At 36.9% G+C, this 17,801-nt stretch overlaps 1 protein-coding gene across 1 annotated transcript in view; it reads left to right on the forward strand.

The window, feature by feature from the left end:
- Positions 1–7,501, forward strand: part of Hao (Hydroxyacid oxidase) — a 65,909-nt gene extending 58,408 nt beyond the window's left edge. Inside the window, exon 9 of the mRNA XM_081769887.1 lies at positions 7,385–7,501. Within this exon, the coding sequence (XP_081626013.1) occupies positions 7,385–7,455 (71 nt within the window). The 3' untranslated portion in view covers positions 7,456–7,501. The remainder of the gene's footprint in view (positions 1–7,384) is intronic.
- Positions 7,502–17,801: the final 10,300 nt, after the last annotated feature.

Raw genomic sequence — 17,801 nt, forward strand, 5'->3', positions numbered from 1 at the left:
CTAAACAGTCATTCTAATAAATGTCGCTACATGCGCTATCACTTTTCTCCTAGACGCTAATAGATGTCGATACGTACGCTATCAGTTCCTCCAAGACGCTAATACATGTTTTGCTACATGCGCTATCACTTTTCTCCTAAATGCTAATAGATGTCACTACGTACGCTATCACTTTCTTCCTAGACGCTACTAAATGTCCCTATATGCGCTATTACTTCCCCCTAGATGCTAACAGATGTCGCTATATGCGCTATCATTTTCATCTCAGACGGTACTAAATATCGCTATTTGCTCTATCACTTTCGTCTCAGATACTATTAGATGTCGCTATTTGCGCTTTCACTTTCCTCCTAGACGCTAATTGATGTTGCTAGTGGCTATTCATACTTAGCAGCTTAACGTACCATACGTCACAAGCTGATTTTTGAACCAAGCCTAGCCTAGCTGGGAAGTGTTAACGTGCCTCCTATGACATTGTGTTGCATACGCACAATCGAGACCAGCACGTATACGCTCTCACTGGGATTGACAGTGCTTCTCAGTACTGGAGGGTGAGACTTATTTATCATCTCTGTTATCAGGATAACTCGATCATAGTTTGAGTTTCTAATCGTGATTCAAGCCACTCGAGTGCTTATTATTGCATTTTTGGGATATTACTGGTCCGAGAGACCATGCATCGCTTGCCTCCGGTAGTTAAGGGCCCAGACCCGCCACCTCCGGGGGATAAGGGGAGGGATCACCGTCAACAGCGCCGTAGTAGACAGCTTTCTGAAAGCAGTATCGGATCCGTTGAAAAGCGCTCTCGCTCTAAATCACCGCACTATGTTGCTCCATCTACCAGCATTGAGGAACCTATGCAATGTTCGTCTAATGCAACTCTTGATAACAACCAAACTCCTAACAATCACTTTGCACAACGTGCACCTGTTTATTCATTTCTGTTAACAGATTTCGATCCGAAGTACAATAATCCACGGCTCATTTTCAACCAAGTTGTTAAGTACCTACCCCGTGCTAGCATCAAACAGATAGTCTTCACCAAGAATGGTGTCATTATACGTTCAGAGGATCAAAACTTTGGAACCACACTACGCAACAAAGCTAGCTATGAAATCTTTGGTAAAAATGCGAAAATGAAGCAGCTTACTAGTAAAGTCAAGCAAACACCTCCGCCGTCCAAAAATCCAATGCTATCTGTTGTCATCCGTGGTGTTCTACCTGAGATAACTGATGCAGAAGTGCTCGAAGAGCTTACAGCTGAAGGCATCCCTGTCGATAAATGCATTCGCATCAGAAATCAAATGGGACCTACGTACATGGTTCGTGTGCTAAGCTCCAATAAATCGTCTATTGATACTCTTCTTCAGAAGGGAGCGTACATCTTTAAGCAAAGGCACAGAGTCGAACCTTCACGTACCAATTCGCCCCTACCTATTCGCTGCGAACGATGCCAGATTTATAACTCGCATGTAACGTCAAAATGTCCCAACATTCGTAAGTGTGGATACTGTGCCGAACAGCACGAGACCAAAGACTGTCCGAATCATCAAAAGCCTGCTCACTGCTCTGTATGTCCCGGGTCACATCCTACATACAGCTACAAATGTAAAGCTAAGCCAGCTCCACCCGCAGATCATCCTGAACTCACAGTTCCACTACGTACAACTGATCCACCGGTTCATGCCCACCAATCAATCGCAGCAGGTCTTACAGTTGAAAACTTCCTCCGATATTTCACGCTTGTCCTTCAGAATATTTTTCCTTTTCAACGACAGTTCATCCTCGAACATGTTATCGCTGCCGCCACGAGCATTTTCAATATTAATCTGTATGCCACATATTCCGGGAACTATGTGCACTTTCACATATCTCCAAAAGAAACTGCTGTCTAAGCAAATAGCTTGTGTCATCATCATGGGTTTGGTTTTATTATTTATGAACATTCGATCATTGCCACATCATAAAACTCTTTTCGAACACTTGCTTCTAGAAGAATGTATTGATATTTTCGCTTTGAATGAAACGGCTTTAAAACCATCAATGCTATCGAGATTCCCACGGTATCAACTCCTGCGCTATGATTTTCCAGTAGATAATGCTCGAGCGCAAGGTGGAGTAGCAATTGGCATCAATAACAAATTATCTTACCGACAGCATCAGATTCAGCTTCCTTATCAACTTCCTGAACATCTTATAGCCACTATCTATCTACCTAACATAGCACTTACGATAGCAACAATCTATGTACGTCCCGGACAGGTGATACCATTCGAGTATTTCAGCCGTTTGTTTCAATCATACAGGCATCTACTGATACTAGCAGACATCAATATCTATAGCCGCTCCGAGAGGGAAAAGAGACAGTTTGCTGACCATATAGCACTTCACTTACATGGTCACATATATCCCCTTCCGAAACACACCAGACCAAGTAGCCAAACTACACCGGATGTTGTTCTTTCTACCACTTCACTCATAGACAGGTGTCGTATCGAAGTCTTGGATTGCATAGGTAGTGATCATTTACCGGTAAAAATAACAGTCAATGATGTACGTAAAAATATTTCTCATACAGCAGAACGCACTATATACTTATACGACAAAACGAATTGGCAGAAATATCGTTCAGATATTGACGCTGCTTTAGAAACTGTACGACCACCGGATACCGAGGAAACTCTTAACGCAGCCATAACTACACTCACCAAGGCCATCACCACCAGCGCACGTAACAACATTCCTACTTATCACGGTAAAACTTATCAGCCAATTTTGCCTCCGCAATATTTGCATTTAGTCAGAAAATCTCGTCATTATTATAGACAATATGAGCGTACTCGTAATCCTGAATATCTAACACAGGCACGTAGATGGCAACGTACTGTGCACAACTATATTGTTGCCCATAAACGGTTGACGTGGCACAACACATGTAATCAACTGAACGATGAAACTCATCCCACACGCTATTGGAAAAAGTTCCATCAGTTGACAGGACAGCAAAAAACAACAAGATATCCACTGTTTCAAAACAACGATCCTTTACATTCAGATCGCGATAAAGCCAACGCTTTCGCCTCTCATTTACAAGCTGTGTTCACTCCGCCTGTTGAACCACATCAAGATAGCCCTAGATTTTCTGAAAAAAACATCACTCAACTATTACAACCATCACTTACACATACCTTAGATGAAACTCAACCGTTAACAGTATCTATAACTTCTGATGAAATTCAGACGAGTATCAAAAGAAAACGTAATACAGCGCCTGGTTTTGACCAAATATCTTACCGACTTATCAAGGAATGTTCAGTACAGTTTTTTCTGCTTCTTGCAGTTATCTATAATTTTATTCTCCGTACAGGATATTATCCAGTTGAGTGGAAAGTCTCTAAAGTATGTATGTTCCTAAAACCGAACAAGCCTCCGAATTCTGTAAGTTCGTATAGACCGATACAACTAACTGCCACACTGTGGAAAATATTGGAAAAGATTCTAGTGAAACGTTTACATCCATATTTGCATGACCGTCAACTTCTTCCCACTTTCCAAACCGGATTTCGACCATCATATAGTATTAATGATCAGTTGCTTCGATTAACGACTACACTTGTAAACCAGTATAACAGATCACTACCATCTTGTCTAATTTTAATGGATTTGGAGAAAGCATTTGATCGAATTTGGCACTATGGTTTATTTTATAAATTGCTAAAATTTGGACTTCCCCTTACTTACGTTAGACTAATTTTCTCATTCATACTCAATCGAATCGCATATGTCTGTATCAACGGTTCCATCTCCCATCCTATATTTCCATATACCGGGGTACTTCAAGGGTCCAGCCTGTCACCTCTTCTCTACATATTATATGCATCAGACGTACCAGTACCTGCTCCTCCTACTTATTTATTCTAATATGCCGATGACACCGCTTTCTTAACTCTCGGAACAACTATACAACAAATTAATAGAACATTACAACTCACAGTTAATAACTTTCTTGTGTGGTGTAGGAAATGGAAGCTCACCGTCAATGACGAGAAAACTCAGACCCTAGTCATCATACCACCTAAATGCCGCAGTAAAGTTGTAATGCCACTGCTCTTCAGCTTGACTAGAATTCAGCTTTCAATTCGGAAAATAGCCTGGGTCGCCACCACGCTGATATAAACGTGGACAAGTTCGAATCTGACTATAGATTACACGATCAGAAGAATCAGATAAGTGCATAGGTAATAAAAGCAAGCACAGCTTGATTACGGTCACATCGCACGGGACATCAGACACCGTGACTTATTAATTTATATGGAAACTCTCATATTGACTGCGTTATTATTATTAATCTGTTTTGTGTACAAATACAAAAGTTTAAAGCAAATAGAAACATATTTATAGAATGTTTTTCCAAATCGTCCAAATTTGTATTTTAAATACGGTATATTGAAAGTTTACTGTATTTATTATTAGCAGTACAACAAATAATCCTCTCTCTACATTCAGCTAGTTAACAAAATTATACAGATTGCTAACGATCTTCTATTATGAATAAAACAGCATATCGACTAGGTACCTAACAGTTAATTATTATTATTATTTAACTTTCCACAAGGTTCAAAATTCACTTCATATAAATAATTACTCCATTAAATTAACGTTTCATTGTATAACTACATAATCATTTTCATTCAAATTCGTAATATTCATCTTCATTAAAAGTAACCATTTTCATTCAAATTCATAATATTCATATTCATTAACATAACCTTGTGTCTTTCATATTATTATTTTAGTATTCAATATTAGATGTTTGGTACCTTCTTTACAACGTTGAATATGCTGATATCCCAAAATATAACATTGAAAGAAGAATGATATTGCAAGAATTGTGTTGTGATATACTTATCGGTTACACAAGATAATCATTGAATATATGTTGTTACTGCTAAGATACTGAAATATAGAATTTTGTTTGTATTCAAAATTTACTAGCACAAGAATTTTGACATTACGTATGAATCAGATTATATATACATTTTAAGCTATTATTCGGTGGCTGACGACAGAAAGAAGGGCCTAAGCCCCTAGAATGAACTGTCTTGTCTAGCTTGACATATTAAATAGTATCATTTCACCGTCAAGATTCAATCTTAATCCTTAAAATAGTTGTTATTAGTAATAATTACGTGGTACTTCTCAGATTTACTTAATTTTTAAAATATCTTTTCAGATATTTAGAAATTTTGTTAAATATTTTTCCTTTTTTAAAAATTAACTTCAAGTATTACAATTAGTTGTTCACAATATATATCTTAAAACTTTCTTTTTATTTGAATTTGTTCTTCTTCTTCTAGTAACGTAATTACTTTTCTTTCTAAATCGGAAGTTTGAATAATTAATAAAACAATTAGGTACAGATCAATAATAACCTAACCATTTAACATAATAAAGTTAGAACTTGAGGAATTAAACATTAAATATAACGAATAATTAGACATATTAACATGTTAAATATCATAAATAAGTAACTACATAATTACAGTTTACAAATTCGAGAGACACTGTTAGACCCAATGCTGGGGCATAACAAAGTTCACCGTAACCCCAATCGTCTTGATATCACTGTCGGAACACACAGATTAGAACCATCTAAATCAGTTACATATCTAGGAATAACGTACGATAATAAATTACAATGGACTGCTCATTTCCAGAAACTTGTACTTAAAGCAAAAAATCGGTTGCAATTACTTCGCAGGCTAGTAGGACAGCATTGGGGGCTAAATTCAAAATTGCTTATCAACACATATAAAGCGTTCATGCGCAGCATTCTTACATTTGGCCATATTGCTTGGTCTCCAGCTCAATCTAAGTTCTACAGTAGGCTCGAAATTATGGAGCGCCATGCAGTACGCTTAGCATACCGCATCAAACTACCATATCCCAACCGAGAACTATACAATCGAATAGACTTTCCACCATTTGTAGAACATATCTCACTCTTACGTAAGCGATATATAGCCAAATGCCTAGAATCTCATAAAGATATTTTTCTGGACACAATCTTCATAGATACTGAGCAGGATTCCTCTTTCAAATATTGTCATACACCGTTGAGTATATTGATCACACTTCACGTAAATAACCTTCCTATGGATCACTTTCATCGTAGATTCTTTCAACGTCAGATCATTCATCAAGCCGTCCCTCATCTTTTTCCATAGCTGCACTGTTCTCCCTCACCATTAATCTGGGCTCCCCATGTCTACATCAGTCTTGAGACGTCCCAAGACAGAAGAATAACATGCATTCGTTACTATTAACCATTTCACTGTGTTGTGGCGTATAAGGCACTTTCATCTCATCAATCATGATAAAATAATTACAATTTCAATTATGTTCACCTTGTAGTCTTATATATCCTTTATCATTATATACTATCACCTTTTTCCAGTTATTTATTGTTAATATTTTCCTCATGATATGTATATCTTTTCCACAGTTCAATATCATACAATGTTTATTATTTATGTTCATGCACATAGATCTATTTCAGCACCATTGAATGTACTCGTTCTATTTAGCACTAGTTATTTTCTTTATATCACATTGTCCAACTAACGTTGTTTATGTTTGCACTTGTTTTCAGTATATCACTTGCCGAGAGAGAGGGCGTAACCCTCTAGAGGCAGTTCAATATGCAACTACTTGATGATTCATGCTAATAGAATGAATTATGTCCCATAAATCAATAATTACTTCAACAAAAATGTATATCCTATATTAAAACCTATTCCTTGTTTAAACTCAACTCCTCAAAAAAAAAAAAAAAATAGTGGCTATTACTTTCCTACTGCACATTAATAGACATCGCTATACTTTCCCCTAGACGCTAATAGATGTCGCTATTTGCGCTATCACTTTTCTCCTAGGTACTAATACATGTCACTATGTGTGCTATCACTTTCCTCCTAGACACTAATAGATGTCGCTACATGTGCTATCACTTTCCTCCTAGACACTAATAGATGTCGCTATGTGCGCTATCACTTTCCTCCCAGACGCTAATAGATATCGCTACGTAAGCTATCACTTTCCTCCCAGACGCTAATAGATGTCACTGCCTGTGCAATTGTTGTGTATAAGAAAGTCATTGCATAATGGCATAAAAATATGGTATGGAGTATAGGCCAGTTTATGGGCAAACTCAAAATAAATGCATTTGTTAAACATAAAGAATTACAGCTTTAAATTAGGCATATTTTTTAAAAGCTTGGTGTACAATTGTGTACAAATAATAATAATAATAATAATAATAATAATAATAATAATAATAATAATAATAATAATAATAATAATAAATGTTGTTCTTATCTTGTAGGTTGTTCATCTGTCAAAGATATAGATCAAGAAATGGTGGTCCCTGAATCACGGTATTACAGTAGATTGTAACATTAGTTCCAATACTATACACTAATAAATGTTCTTAATATGTTCATATGTGTGATTTCTTTTAATTTACTCATTATTTTCCCGTCTTCTCTTTTAACATGCAATGGCTATATATTATGTGTCTTTAGTACCCGTTGTTTGATCTATCGATGTATGTGATGTGTTAAAAAAGTAATCAGACTGGCCACATTGTGATCGAACCGACAACTTAACTTGATCCAACTGATACGTGATCGTTGAGAGCGTCTGAAGTGACGTACTTGTGAGGTATGTTATGAAAATGGACCAGGAAAAGTTTGTGGAAGTTACTGGACAACATGGAATGACTATAATATATTATCTTATAACGTAAACGTTGGTCCCTAGTACAAATAAGTGAGTTGCACACGTATTAAATTAGCACAAAAACTGCAAATGTTGCTTATTCGAATGTATTTATTGTATAGTTATATCTAGGCTGCTTACAGCCATCTTACCACACTGTGTTATCTAGTTGCTATCGATACACAATCAACATTCTAAAATACAAAACATTTATATAGTTATAATCTACATTTAATACTCTTTGCATGGCTACATTGTGAACGAATTGAGAACGTTGCTGCATGCACTTTCACATGGCAGTTAAGTGAACCCTTGTCGTTGGCCAGAGACGTACGCAGCGGTGGATCCTGGGGATTTAGACACTGCGAAATCCTGATATTTCTGTAAATTTATACTAATCTTAAAGATGATTTTAAATTTTTAATATAATTTATCCTCATATTGAATTTTGACGCCCCCTGAAATAAATTCTTCTGTACGTGCCTGCCATTCATTCAGTACAAGTTTGAACTTGCTCCAGATGCTATATGATTGTTGAAAGCATATGGAATAAAGTTGTGTTTGTTACGAAATTGGACAAAGAAAAGTTTGAGCAACGTTGTGACCTCAAATTTTATGTAAATCTTGGCTAATCCGGTACTGTGACTTATGAAAGAGTTGCGAAGTGCTTACAGAGAACATTATCTATCCAGAAGACATACGTTCAGACGGCGTAAATCCTTTTTAGAAAGCCGAGAACAAGTGGAGGTCAAACCTCGTGCTTGAATACCTTCAACCACATAAACGGATGACAATGTGGAAAGAGTGAAGTCTCTTGTGAGATCAAATCGTCGATTGATGGTGAGAATGATCACTAATCAGTTAAGCACTTGGATGCTGCACCACGACAACGCACCATACCACACGGCAATCTCCATCAATGACATTTTGGCATAAAATAATGACATCCCTGTTGTTCCTCAGAACCCTTATCCATCGGATCTCAGTCCATGTGACATCTTTTTATTCCGCTTACTCTAAACCATTTGAAAGAGATCCATTTTCGTAATTTGGATGATATCCAGAGGAGCGTGACCGCCGACGAGCTAAAAAGATATTCCAGCAAAAGCCTTCCAATACTGCTAAGAATATTGAAAACAACGCCTCCTTCGCTGTGTACTTACCATAGAGGATGATATTGATATTGATTTTTAAAAATACAGTAATCCCATCACTTTTCTAACATATCGCATACATTCTTTCCTGATATAATTCAGATCCTGCGTTCTTGATTTTCTTCGAGACACCATAGACTGACTCTACCTCTACACACACAATACCCACATCAACAAATTCGGCCACTTTCAGAGCCAACTGCTAACTCTACACATTGCGTAAACAATACCCGCTTAACCATGGCGAGAAATAGCAAAGAATATATGTCTCCATCTAACAATAAACATAGAAACAACAACACAGAGAAGAACACTGACACAGGTAACTCAGTGAAGCACACACACACGATTCAGGGTCAATGAACAAGACTATGTCAGATATGAAAACAAACGCAGAGCAAGAATGTACCACAAGTAAACATGACGCACGACTTGGTCTTCAAAAACGTGACCGAACATTTGTATGAACCAAATACTTTCAGTGATATGTTGAAACTAGTATTCCCAGAATAAAAGAAATGTTTTCGAGGTCGACCAATTAAAAACGGCGAAGGTTTCATCCCACGCATCGAAACCCAAGAAGCATGGGAAGCGTTCTGACAGAAGTTAAAGTCTTCAGATTTTGTACCCAAAACCAGATATGAGTGTTTAAACTCAATGGTAGATGTTACAGGAGAAAACGGATTATTACTATCCACTGAAAAACTAGGCAACAGACAGCCTAAAGAGCTTAGCTACACATGTGGTTAAAGGAGTAGATGACAACCTAACCATAGAAGAGATTAAAGAAGAATTCGTAACCCATATGTAAAACACTACATACCCTCTTCCTCTCCTACGTATATCATAAAAAATCTAGTGTCAGTTACCAAGTTCATCGAAGGCGGACTGCGTATCCGCAACAAGCTACATAAAGTGGAACCATCTAGAACCACAACAAGACCTAACCCATGTTATACTTATGGCCATCCTACTCATGCCTGCAATCCCCCCAGGGTCTGTTCTCGTTGTGGAGAGAGTGATACCAAACCATGTGGAAAACTCATAAACAGATGGTTTTGTGCCGCCTATAAGAAGATAGGAAACCGAACAGGAAACGGAGATTGCCCCAAGAGACCTCACCATAGTCATAGCAGCAGACAAGCCATTCCCAATATTCTGAATCCAATAGAGTTTCCACCATTGCCATTATCCGGCCCTTTCAGAGCCACGGAGCCAATCGAGAAGAAGAAAAAAGACACAGAACATAAACACAAAACCCGCTCTGAATCGATATTAAGATTTACCAAGCAATACCAATAGCTACAGAATCAAACATGAAATGGGTTGCATCAATTCTCACCATGGTAACCGATCTTCCTCAACAGAAAAAAAATAAATAAAGCTATTAACAGAGCAACCAAACACATTCTACAACAAAACCTTAACATACTAACCACAACAAAAGGAAATATTTTCATAGCCCACTCAAGATTTAAAAACCCACACAATCACAAAACAATCACTAGACAACAAGTGACCCATCATTCGGACAACACACAAAATTGAGATGAAGCAAACACATAATCTCCAAAAAACACCAAGGCAGCACTGTTCTTCAAAAGGAGAAACAACTCTCTCCAAGGGTAACTCAGCAAGTAAACCCAAACAGTAAGAACTAATGTCACTCTACCAACAAGACCTGCCTGCCGCACACAAAGAAGAAAAGAAGAGGAAAAAGTGCACACTGCAAAGGAAATATCGACCACTCAAATCAAAAAGAAGAAGAAAAATAGATTCCAACTTCTCAGGGTAAAGCGACAAAGGCTGGACGCCCATCCATTTCGCGATGTGAAATGGTGAACTGACACTTCTGCTTCTACTACATCTTGGTTTCCTTCTCCCGGTTCTTCTGGGCTGGACTGGACTGTATTTGACGGGTTTTCAATTTGCTATGGAGTTTCGGTATGTGTAATCTCCTGCATCCTATTTGAATTGGACTTAGCATCTTGAATAGAGTAAAACTGAGAACTGTAAATGCTCGGAAACGGTGGCCGAGGCATTATAGAATTGGTTTTTAGCTGGGTTGGAAGTAATGTAGTTGAGTAGGCAATCCATGATGGAAGAACGTTCAGTGTTGAGAACATAATTGGCACTGATGCGTATTAGGATGATATAATTGATTCTTGAAGTAGCCAATGGTTGTTGACTAAAGGGGCCCCCATAAGGGTGATGGTCCTGAGTGTAAGTATGTGATGTCCTTAAGGCGTTGTAGGAGTAATTTCTTCGATGACTTCACAGGGAATCGACAGTTTGGTAAGAATGTCGGCTGCTTTTTGAAGACATGAGAGTCTGCTTCTGAGCGCTTGGGATAATTTTGGAAGCTGTACATCTCGAAAGATGGTCAGAATGTCTTGTAAACTCGTAGCTGTTAAACTCGGATCTGAGTCAGGCAGAGTGCCTTCTTTGGTAATAATGCGTGTTGACTTCTTAGGAAGTGAGGTATTCTTTGCATAAGTATCAGCACGAGGAGCCGTAGCTGACACTGGTAGAACTGATGAAGGTGAGTCAGATAATAAGTCTGAAAAATCAGCATCAGGTGGTATTTTCTTTTGGGAGGTGCGTCGGAACAGAAGTTTATGGAGGACCGGACAGCCCTTGTAGTTTCCTACACACAATTTGGACATTTGGCAGAGACGTCGGATGATTGTTTAGTACATTCATAAGTGCAGGGCCGTCGCGTGGGTGGGGCGACCGGGACAATTGCCCCGGGCGCCGCGACCAGAGCAGGCGCCAGGACGGCAAGTCAACAAAATTCAAGGAATTGAGATTATGTTGGTAAATGATTCTTTTTAAAATTAATGTTAATTCACATATTTTAATAATGATCATGGCACAGTAAGTAAAATTACCGCTAATGTAAAACATAGGATTATTCAATGGGAACTCTCTCCAGCCCTCTGTGACAAGAGATTTTATCGTGGAAAACTGACCGAGATATGCTATTACTCACTTATCTGTATGACAGTTTGGTACAAACTGAAGAAACTTCGGTAGAATTAATTAATTGGCTTTAATAAACACATTTAAATAAACATCTAACAGTCGAACACCACTGTGGGGCCAGTAGTAAGGGCTCCAGCTGAAGACACTTTTGGCCCCTGAGTCCCTGCCTCAGGACCCATGGTTCCTGGCCCAGGGTCAATGACCTAGGGGCACTTAGGACCACCCCTCTAGATTTTGGCAGGGGTACCTTGGCCCACCCTCTAAATTTTAGTAGGGGTACATAGGACCACCCCCTTTAAATTTGGGAAATTTCCAAATCTAAAAATTTGGTATGGTAGCCTAGGACCAGGATATGTACCTCTATTAGTATTGGGGGTAAATCTCGTTCCCTTTCATGAGTAAAAAATTGCCAAAAATTCAAATTTTCTGGGGTTTTTGACCTAATTTATCCGCTATGATGAGGTGTTATTACTTATATGGTCATATACAGGGGTTCATTACCTTTCATAAGACATCGTTACATTGACGCACCACTGTAAACTTTTGGGAAAACCATAGCATGTGACATATCATTTTAATAGAAATTTTTCCCCAAAAGCCAATGGAATGCTTATTTTTGTTCTATATTTAACCAGTATGAATTTATTACTCTTCTAATGTGCACCAAACGTCCATTATTCGATCTTTCAAATTGGCAACACTCCTAATTTTAACCGCATGTTTTAAGATTCCAACTGGCACTTTGCAATTGTTGCCATGGCTCATGTTTTCTAAATTTATTACATTTTTTTTGAAAGTTACGATTTGTCAGTTCATGAATAGTGTTGGGATAAGCAGCCAGCAATCTTTCTGAATTTTGAAGACTTGCCATGTAACTATTAATTTCCTAGGCAATTTCCTATACCTGCCCTTCAAGAACTCCTTTACTGACGTGAATCATGGCACAACGAAACAACTCCAACTTTGCATTCAGGTAATGCCGAAGACGTAGCTTAGATGAGACGAGAAATCAAATGAAAATTCACTTCAATAAAGAAAACGAAATATGATTGTTGTGTAAATCAATGGTCTTTTGTTTTGTTTTATACTTATTTGTTTATTGTATATTTATTTATTTTCTATGGCAATATTTTAGCTAGTCAGACAAAAAAGTCATTCGTTTTCTAGCTATTGTTGTCGATGGTTCATGTTTGTAAGATTTATAATCTGTATTCATCGGGGACTCGATTAAATCAGGGGGGCGCCGCAAACTGAGATTACGAACTATGCCGAACACGTGTGACGTCATGTGGTAAGCACAGCCAAGCCAGTGATGCCAGTTTGCGGGAAATTTCCCGTAAAATACGAAATTCTGAGCACTGGCGGGAATGCGGGAATTTTTCTTCAAAATAGGCTGGAAACGGGAAATGGAGACATTCTCAACTTTTTTAAATACGCTATAGACGAACAAATATTCCATCATATATTGTATCAAATATTTCATCAAAGTGGAATTTGAACATTTATGATACCAAGTTGTATGCAACTTTTGGTTGGTTACAAAATTTGACACAACTGCTCTAAATTAGAACTTGTTCTATTTCTATCTAACATTATATCAAATAAAACAAACGAAAATCGCTATGCGGTGGCACTAAAATTGAGTATGTGGACACGGAAAGCAATTGACATTATTTTGATGCATACTAGCAGTAATCTGTTTTGTATAACTATAAAATTAAAGAATATTAGTGCTAAGCACTACAGGCGGCTTCCCAAAATTGGCGTAGATTGAGAATATTCCGTGACTTTTTTTTTAAAAAAAAGCAAACATTTTTTTCACTTTTCTTGATTTAAAAGATTTCTTAAGACGTTCTGGCATGTTATTACTTTGGCGCATGCTCAGATTATTGCGTACAGATTGATGCCTGTATATGATGTGTATGGAACGATCATGTGCTATCTTGTTATATGTAGTTATTTCTTCACGAAATTAATTTAATGCCTTAAAAATTGTTTCTCAGGGTAGGAGTTGCATTCATGAGTGCAGATTCACTTTATGAGGACTTTCTTTAAGGGTCTTCACTTCAGCGAAATTAAACTACCGCTAATTTTAGTTTTTCTATAATATCTTCAAAACTAATAAAAATATTCGAAAAGCAGAAATGTTTATTGTTTTAAATAATTTATTTATGTTTAAATTATGATCATTTTCATTGATTGATATCGTTTAGATAATTGGTGACAGACGACAGGGACAGATATCTGCACCTTAAATTAAACTGCAATTCCTAAAAGAAGGAAGAAGACCCATAAAGAACGACATACTGTTCGTTACAAAAAAGTGTACACAGTATTTTTTAAAAAAATTGTTTTTTACCTTATCATGCATAACTATAAATAATACCTTTTTATACTACGAGAATGAATTCCATTGTACATCATAGTCTGTCTAAAGCGGTATTTTTTAAAATTGTTTACTACTAGATGTAAACTATATCAATTTAGGTTAGCGGGAAATTTTGCATCACATCGGGAAATTTTGTGGCTTTGGACGGGAATTTTGCTGCAAGAAAATACTCGCGTCTGCTTACCCGGTGACGTCACACATCCAACGATTGGGCTGGCGCAACCTGTAGTGTATATACGAACCTTGGATTAAATTACACCTCTTTATAAACAAGTACCTGTTTTCATATTTTGCTTGGTACAAACAGCGTGTTGGGAACAGTCATATTATGTCTCTTTCATATTTTCTATCATTGCTGCTATTCCTTTAAAGTTGTATTTATTAAAAAAAAAATACGTACTGTTTGTCGTTTGCGCAACATGTAGGCTACATTTCATGATAATTTTGTATTCGTATAACACCAATTTGTTATATTTTCGTTTGTATTTCTTTACGTCACATAGGTCGATAGGTTCCTCATGTACTCTGGGTTAAAATAAATAATTACACTGGAAGTCTTCAAAATTTAAAAAGATTGCTGGATGCTTATCCCAACACTATTCACGAACTGACAAATCGCAACTTTTAAAAAAAGTAATAAATTTAGAGAGCATGAGCCATGGCAACAATTGCAAAGTGCCAGTTGGAATCTTAAAACATGCAGTGAAATTTAGGAATGTTGTCAACTTGAAAGATAGAATAATGGACGTTTGGTGCACATTAGGAGCAGTCTTAAATTCATATTGGTTAACTATAGAACAAAAATAAGCATACCATTGTCTTTTGAGGAAAATTTTCTATTAAAATGAGGTGTCACATACTATGGTTTTCATTTTTCAAACTTCACTTTATTTCAAAGTGGTGGATTTCAAGATGGTTGCCGTCAAGGATACCCTTACCATATCACTTCCCCCTAGACATAATATGTATTACCGAAGCTTATATCCACTTATTATCATTAATACGCGGGTTAGAAGCGGAAGTAAGGGACTTACGCACATAGTAAGCATAAAAAATTAATATGTCTGTAACTTTCTCCAAATGGGCGTATCTTAAAACTAACTTCACCATTGTCTTCCTGATTAAATTCTAGCCGGAAATTATGTATCATATTACCCTATTCTCATTAAAAAAACTTGATCTTAATTCAAAATGGCGGTTTTCAAGATGGCTGTGGCCAAGGTTATACGTACCAAACGACTTCCCCTAAGCCTTATATGTATCTACATGGCTGTTCTTTCATTAACACTCCGTTTACAAAGGGTAGTAAGGGACATCTGCAGTAATCTCTATTAACCACATCACAACTCTTACAATAGAAAACATGCACCATGGCAAAAATTTCTGTAATCACAAGTAATGGATACATGTCCTCTATTAGCAAAAAACTTTCATTGAAATCGGAGCCGAACAATTAGGTGATGTTCCTTGTAAGTCTTAGAATTAATCATATAATTATATGTTCAATTAGGTCAATAACCTCCGACAATTGTTTACCTTAGAAAGAAATAAGCAGAACCAGCTGTGCTCTAGAAACGTGTACCCAAACTTAAGAAGAACCACAAGAAATTTTGAAAAGGAAATGAATCCCTGTACACTACTGCATCCAGGTCAATACCTTCCACGTGGTACAACGTATTGCTGCCGTTTATATTTTGCCCCATAAGAGGAAATAATCAAGACCAATGACGTAATTTTATTTTTGAAAATTCTCAAATTATCCTACAAAGTTTAAGAAGAACGCATCAATGTACCATAGTCCTGGTCCTATAATCTCATCATAGGTCAATAACTGACGACGTAACCACACCAATATTTAACAATGATTTACCCAAACTGGATCACCCAATTTTATATTCATATTCTAAGAACAATTTCCAATTATTGATTTGACAATAAGAAATATACTCCTCCTAAAATTTAAGATTGGTGTACAAATATACCTGTCTTACAAAAAAGTAATAAATCCTGTACTCATTCAATAATAAAACCGTATCAAAGAAGATAAATAGGTCAATAACCTTCGAAATTTGACTATTTGGCCATAAGAGGGACACCAACATTTACTAGGTATCCTCGTCGCCATAAGTGCCTTTACATCGCAGTGACGGGTATGTGACCGCGCAGTACTCCAAGGAAGGGATGGTTGTATAAGAATTTGTGATTAATTTTGAAGAGTTTTTATTTTGACTAGGGAATTACCATAGGTGAAGGGAGTAAAGACACAGATTTGAAGCATCAGTTCACTGTTATTGAAGCATCAGTGCACGAAAAGATTTGTATTCTCAGTTTTTCTATTTATTGTTTTATATGTTAAGTTAAACACCACAATATGTATCACTAATATCGCAGATCGTATTATTTTTTAAAATCGTGTTTGTAACCTATTGTCAAAACATTCATCTCCAGACATGATGTAGAGAGAAGAGAAAGAGGTACGACATCTGTAATATATGTATATGTGATTCACTAAGTAACTGTAGAAATTAGTTAAAGGACACATAAGAGAGCGAAAAGGAGCTCTAGAAGTCTGAACTTTTTAGAAACGTCCTAGATAGGTGAAAATATAGTTAAAAATTGCAAAAGGTATCATGTAAATTACCTCTCTTTTCTTATATTCTAGTATACTTTTTCTTTCACATCCAAACATCTCTATTCAGAATTACGAGATAAAGGTGAAGAGAGAAACATTCCCATTTCAAGAATTATATCAGGAAAAAATCTTTTGATTTAGACTAGATTCGAACTCGCAACCCTTAAATCCATGGCTCAGCGCTCTACCGATTGAGCTAACAACTACTGTTAGAAAAGCCAGCTTTCTACAACTACCGGTTGCTGAATGGTGTGTATTAACCAAGTTTGCCGAGATAATTGCTTCACTGGCTTACAGTGGTTTTGGTGCCGGGTGTTTCTTAGCTGATCTGAAGTAGAATTGGGACGCTGAATCCAAATATGGCGTTAGTTTTCCCCTAACAGCTTTAGTTTTTGAGATATAGGAATTGCAAGACTGACCTGCTACAACGTTGAAAATTGCATAGGTGCTGTTTTACTGTAAGTGAAAAGAAAACTATGACATTTAAATCTGTTATTTGGAACACTTTGAAAATAATGAAAAGCATATAAACACAAACATCAAGTACATAATAACTCTGTAACTACATTTTATAATAGTTTTTATGAATAAAAAATCAAATAATTTGTTCAAAACGATCTATTCAACACTTCGGAAGCTTCGTTTTCGTGACATCCTTGAATGTTTCTTTGCACAGTCTCTTTTTAGGTTCCAGCAGTAATCTGCCATCATATGGGCATCCCATCTTCCTTGGTAGCGGTCCTCCATTGTTTTAATATCTTGGTGAAATCTTTCACCTTGTTCTTCACTCAGACTGCCTACGTTGTCTGGGAAACGGTCCAAATGGCTGTGCAGGTAATGAATTTTGATACTCATATTACAT

The sequence above is a fragment of the Thermobia domestica genome, chromosome 8 (genome assembly GCF_964235325.1).
Source record: "Thermobia domestica chromosome 8, izTheDome1.hap1.1, whole genome shotgun sequence".
Taxonomy (NCBI): Eukaryota; Metazoa; Arthropoda; class Insecta; order Zygentoma; family Lepismatidae; genus Thermobia; species Thermobia domestica.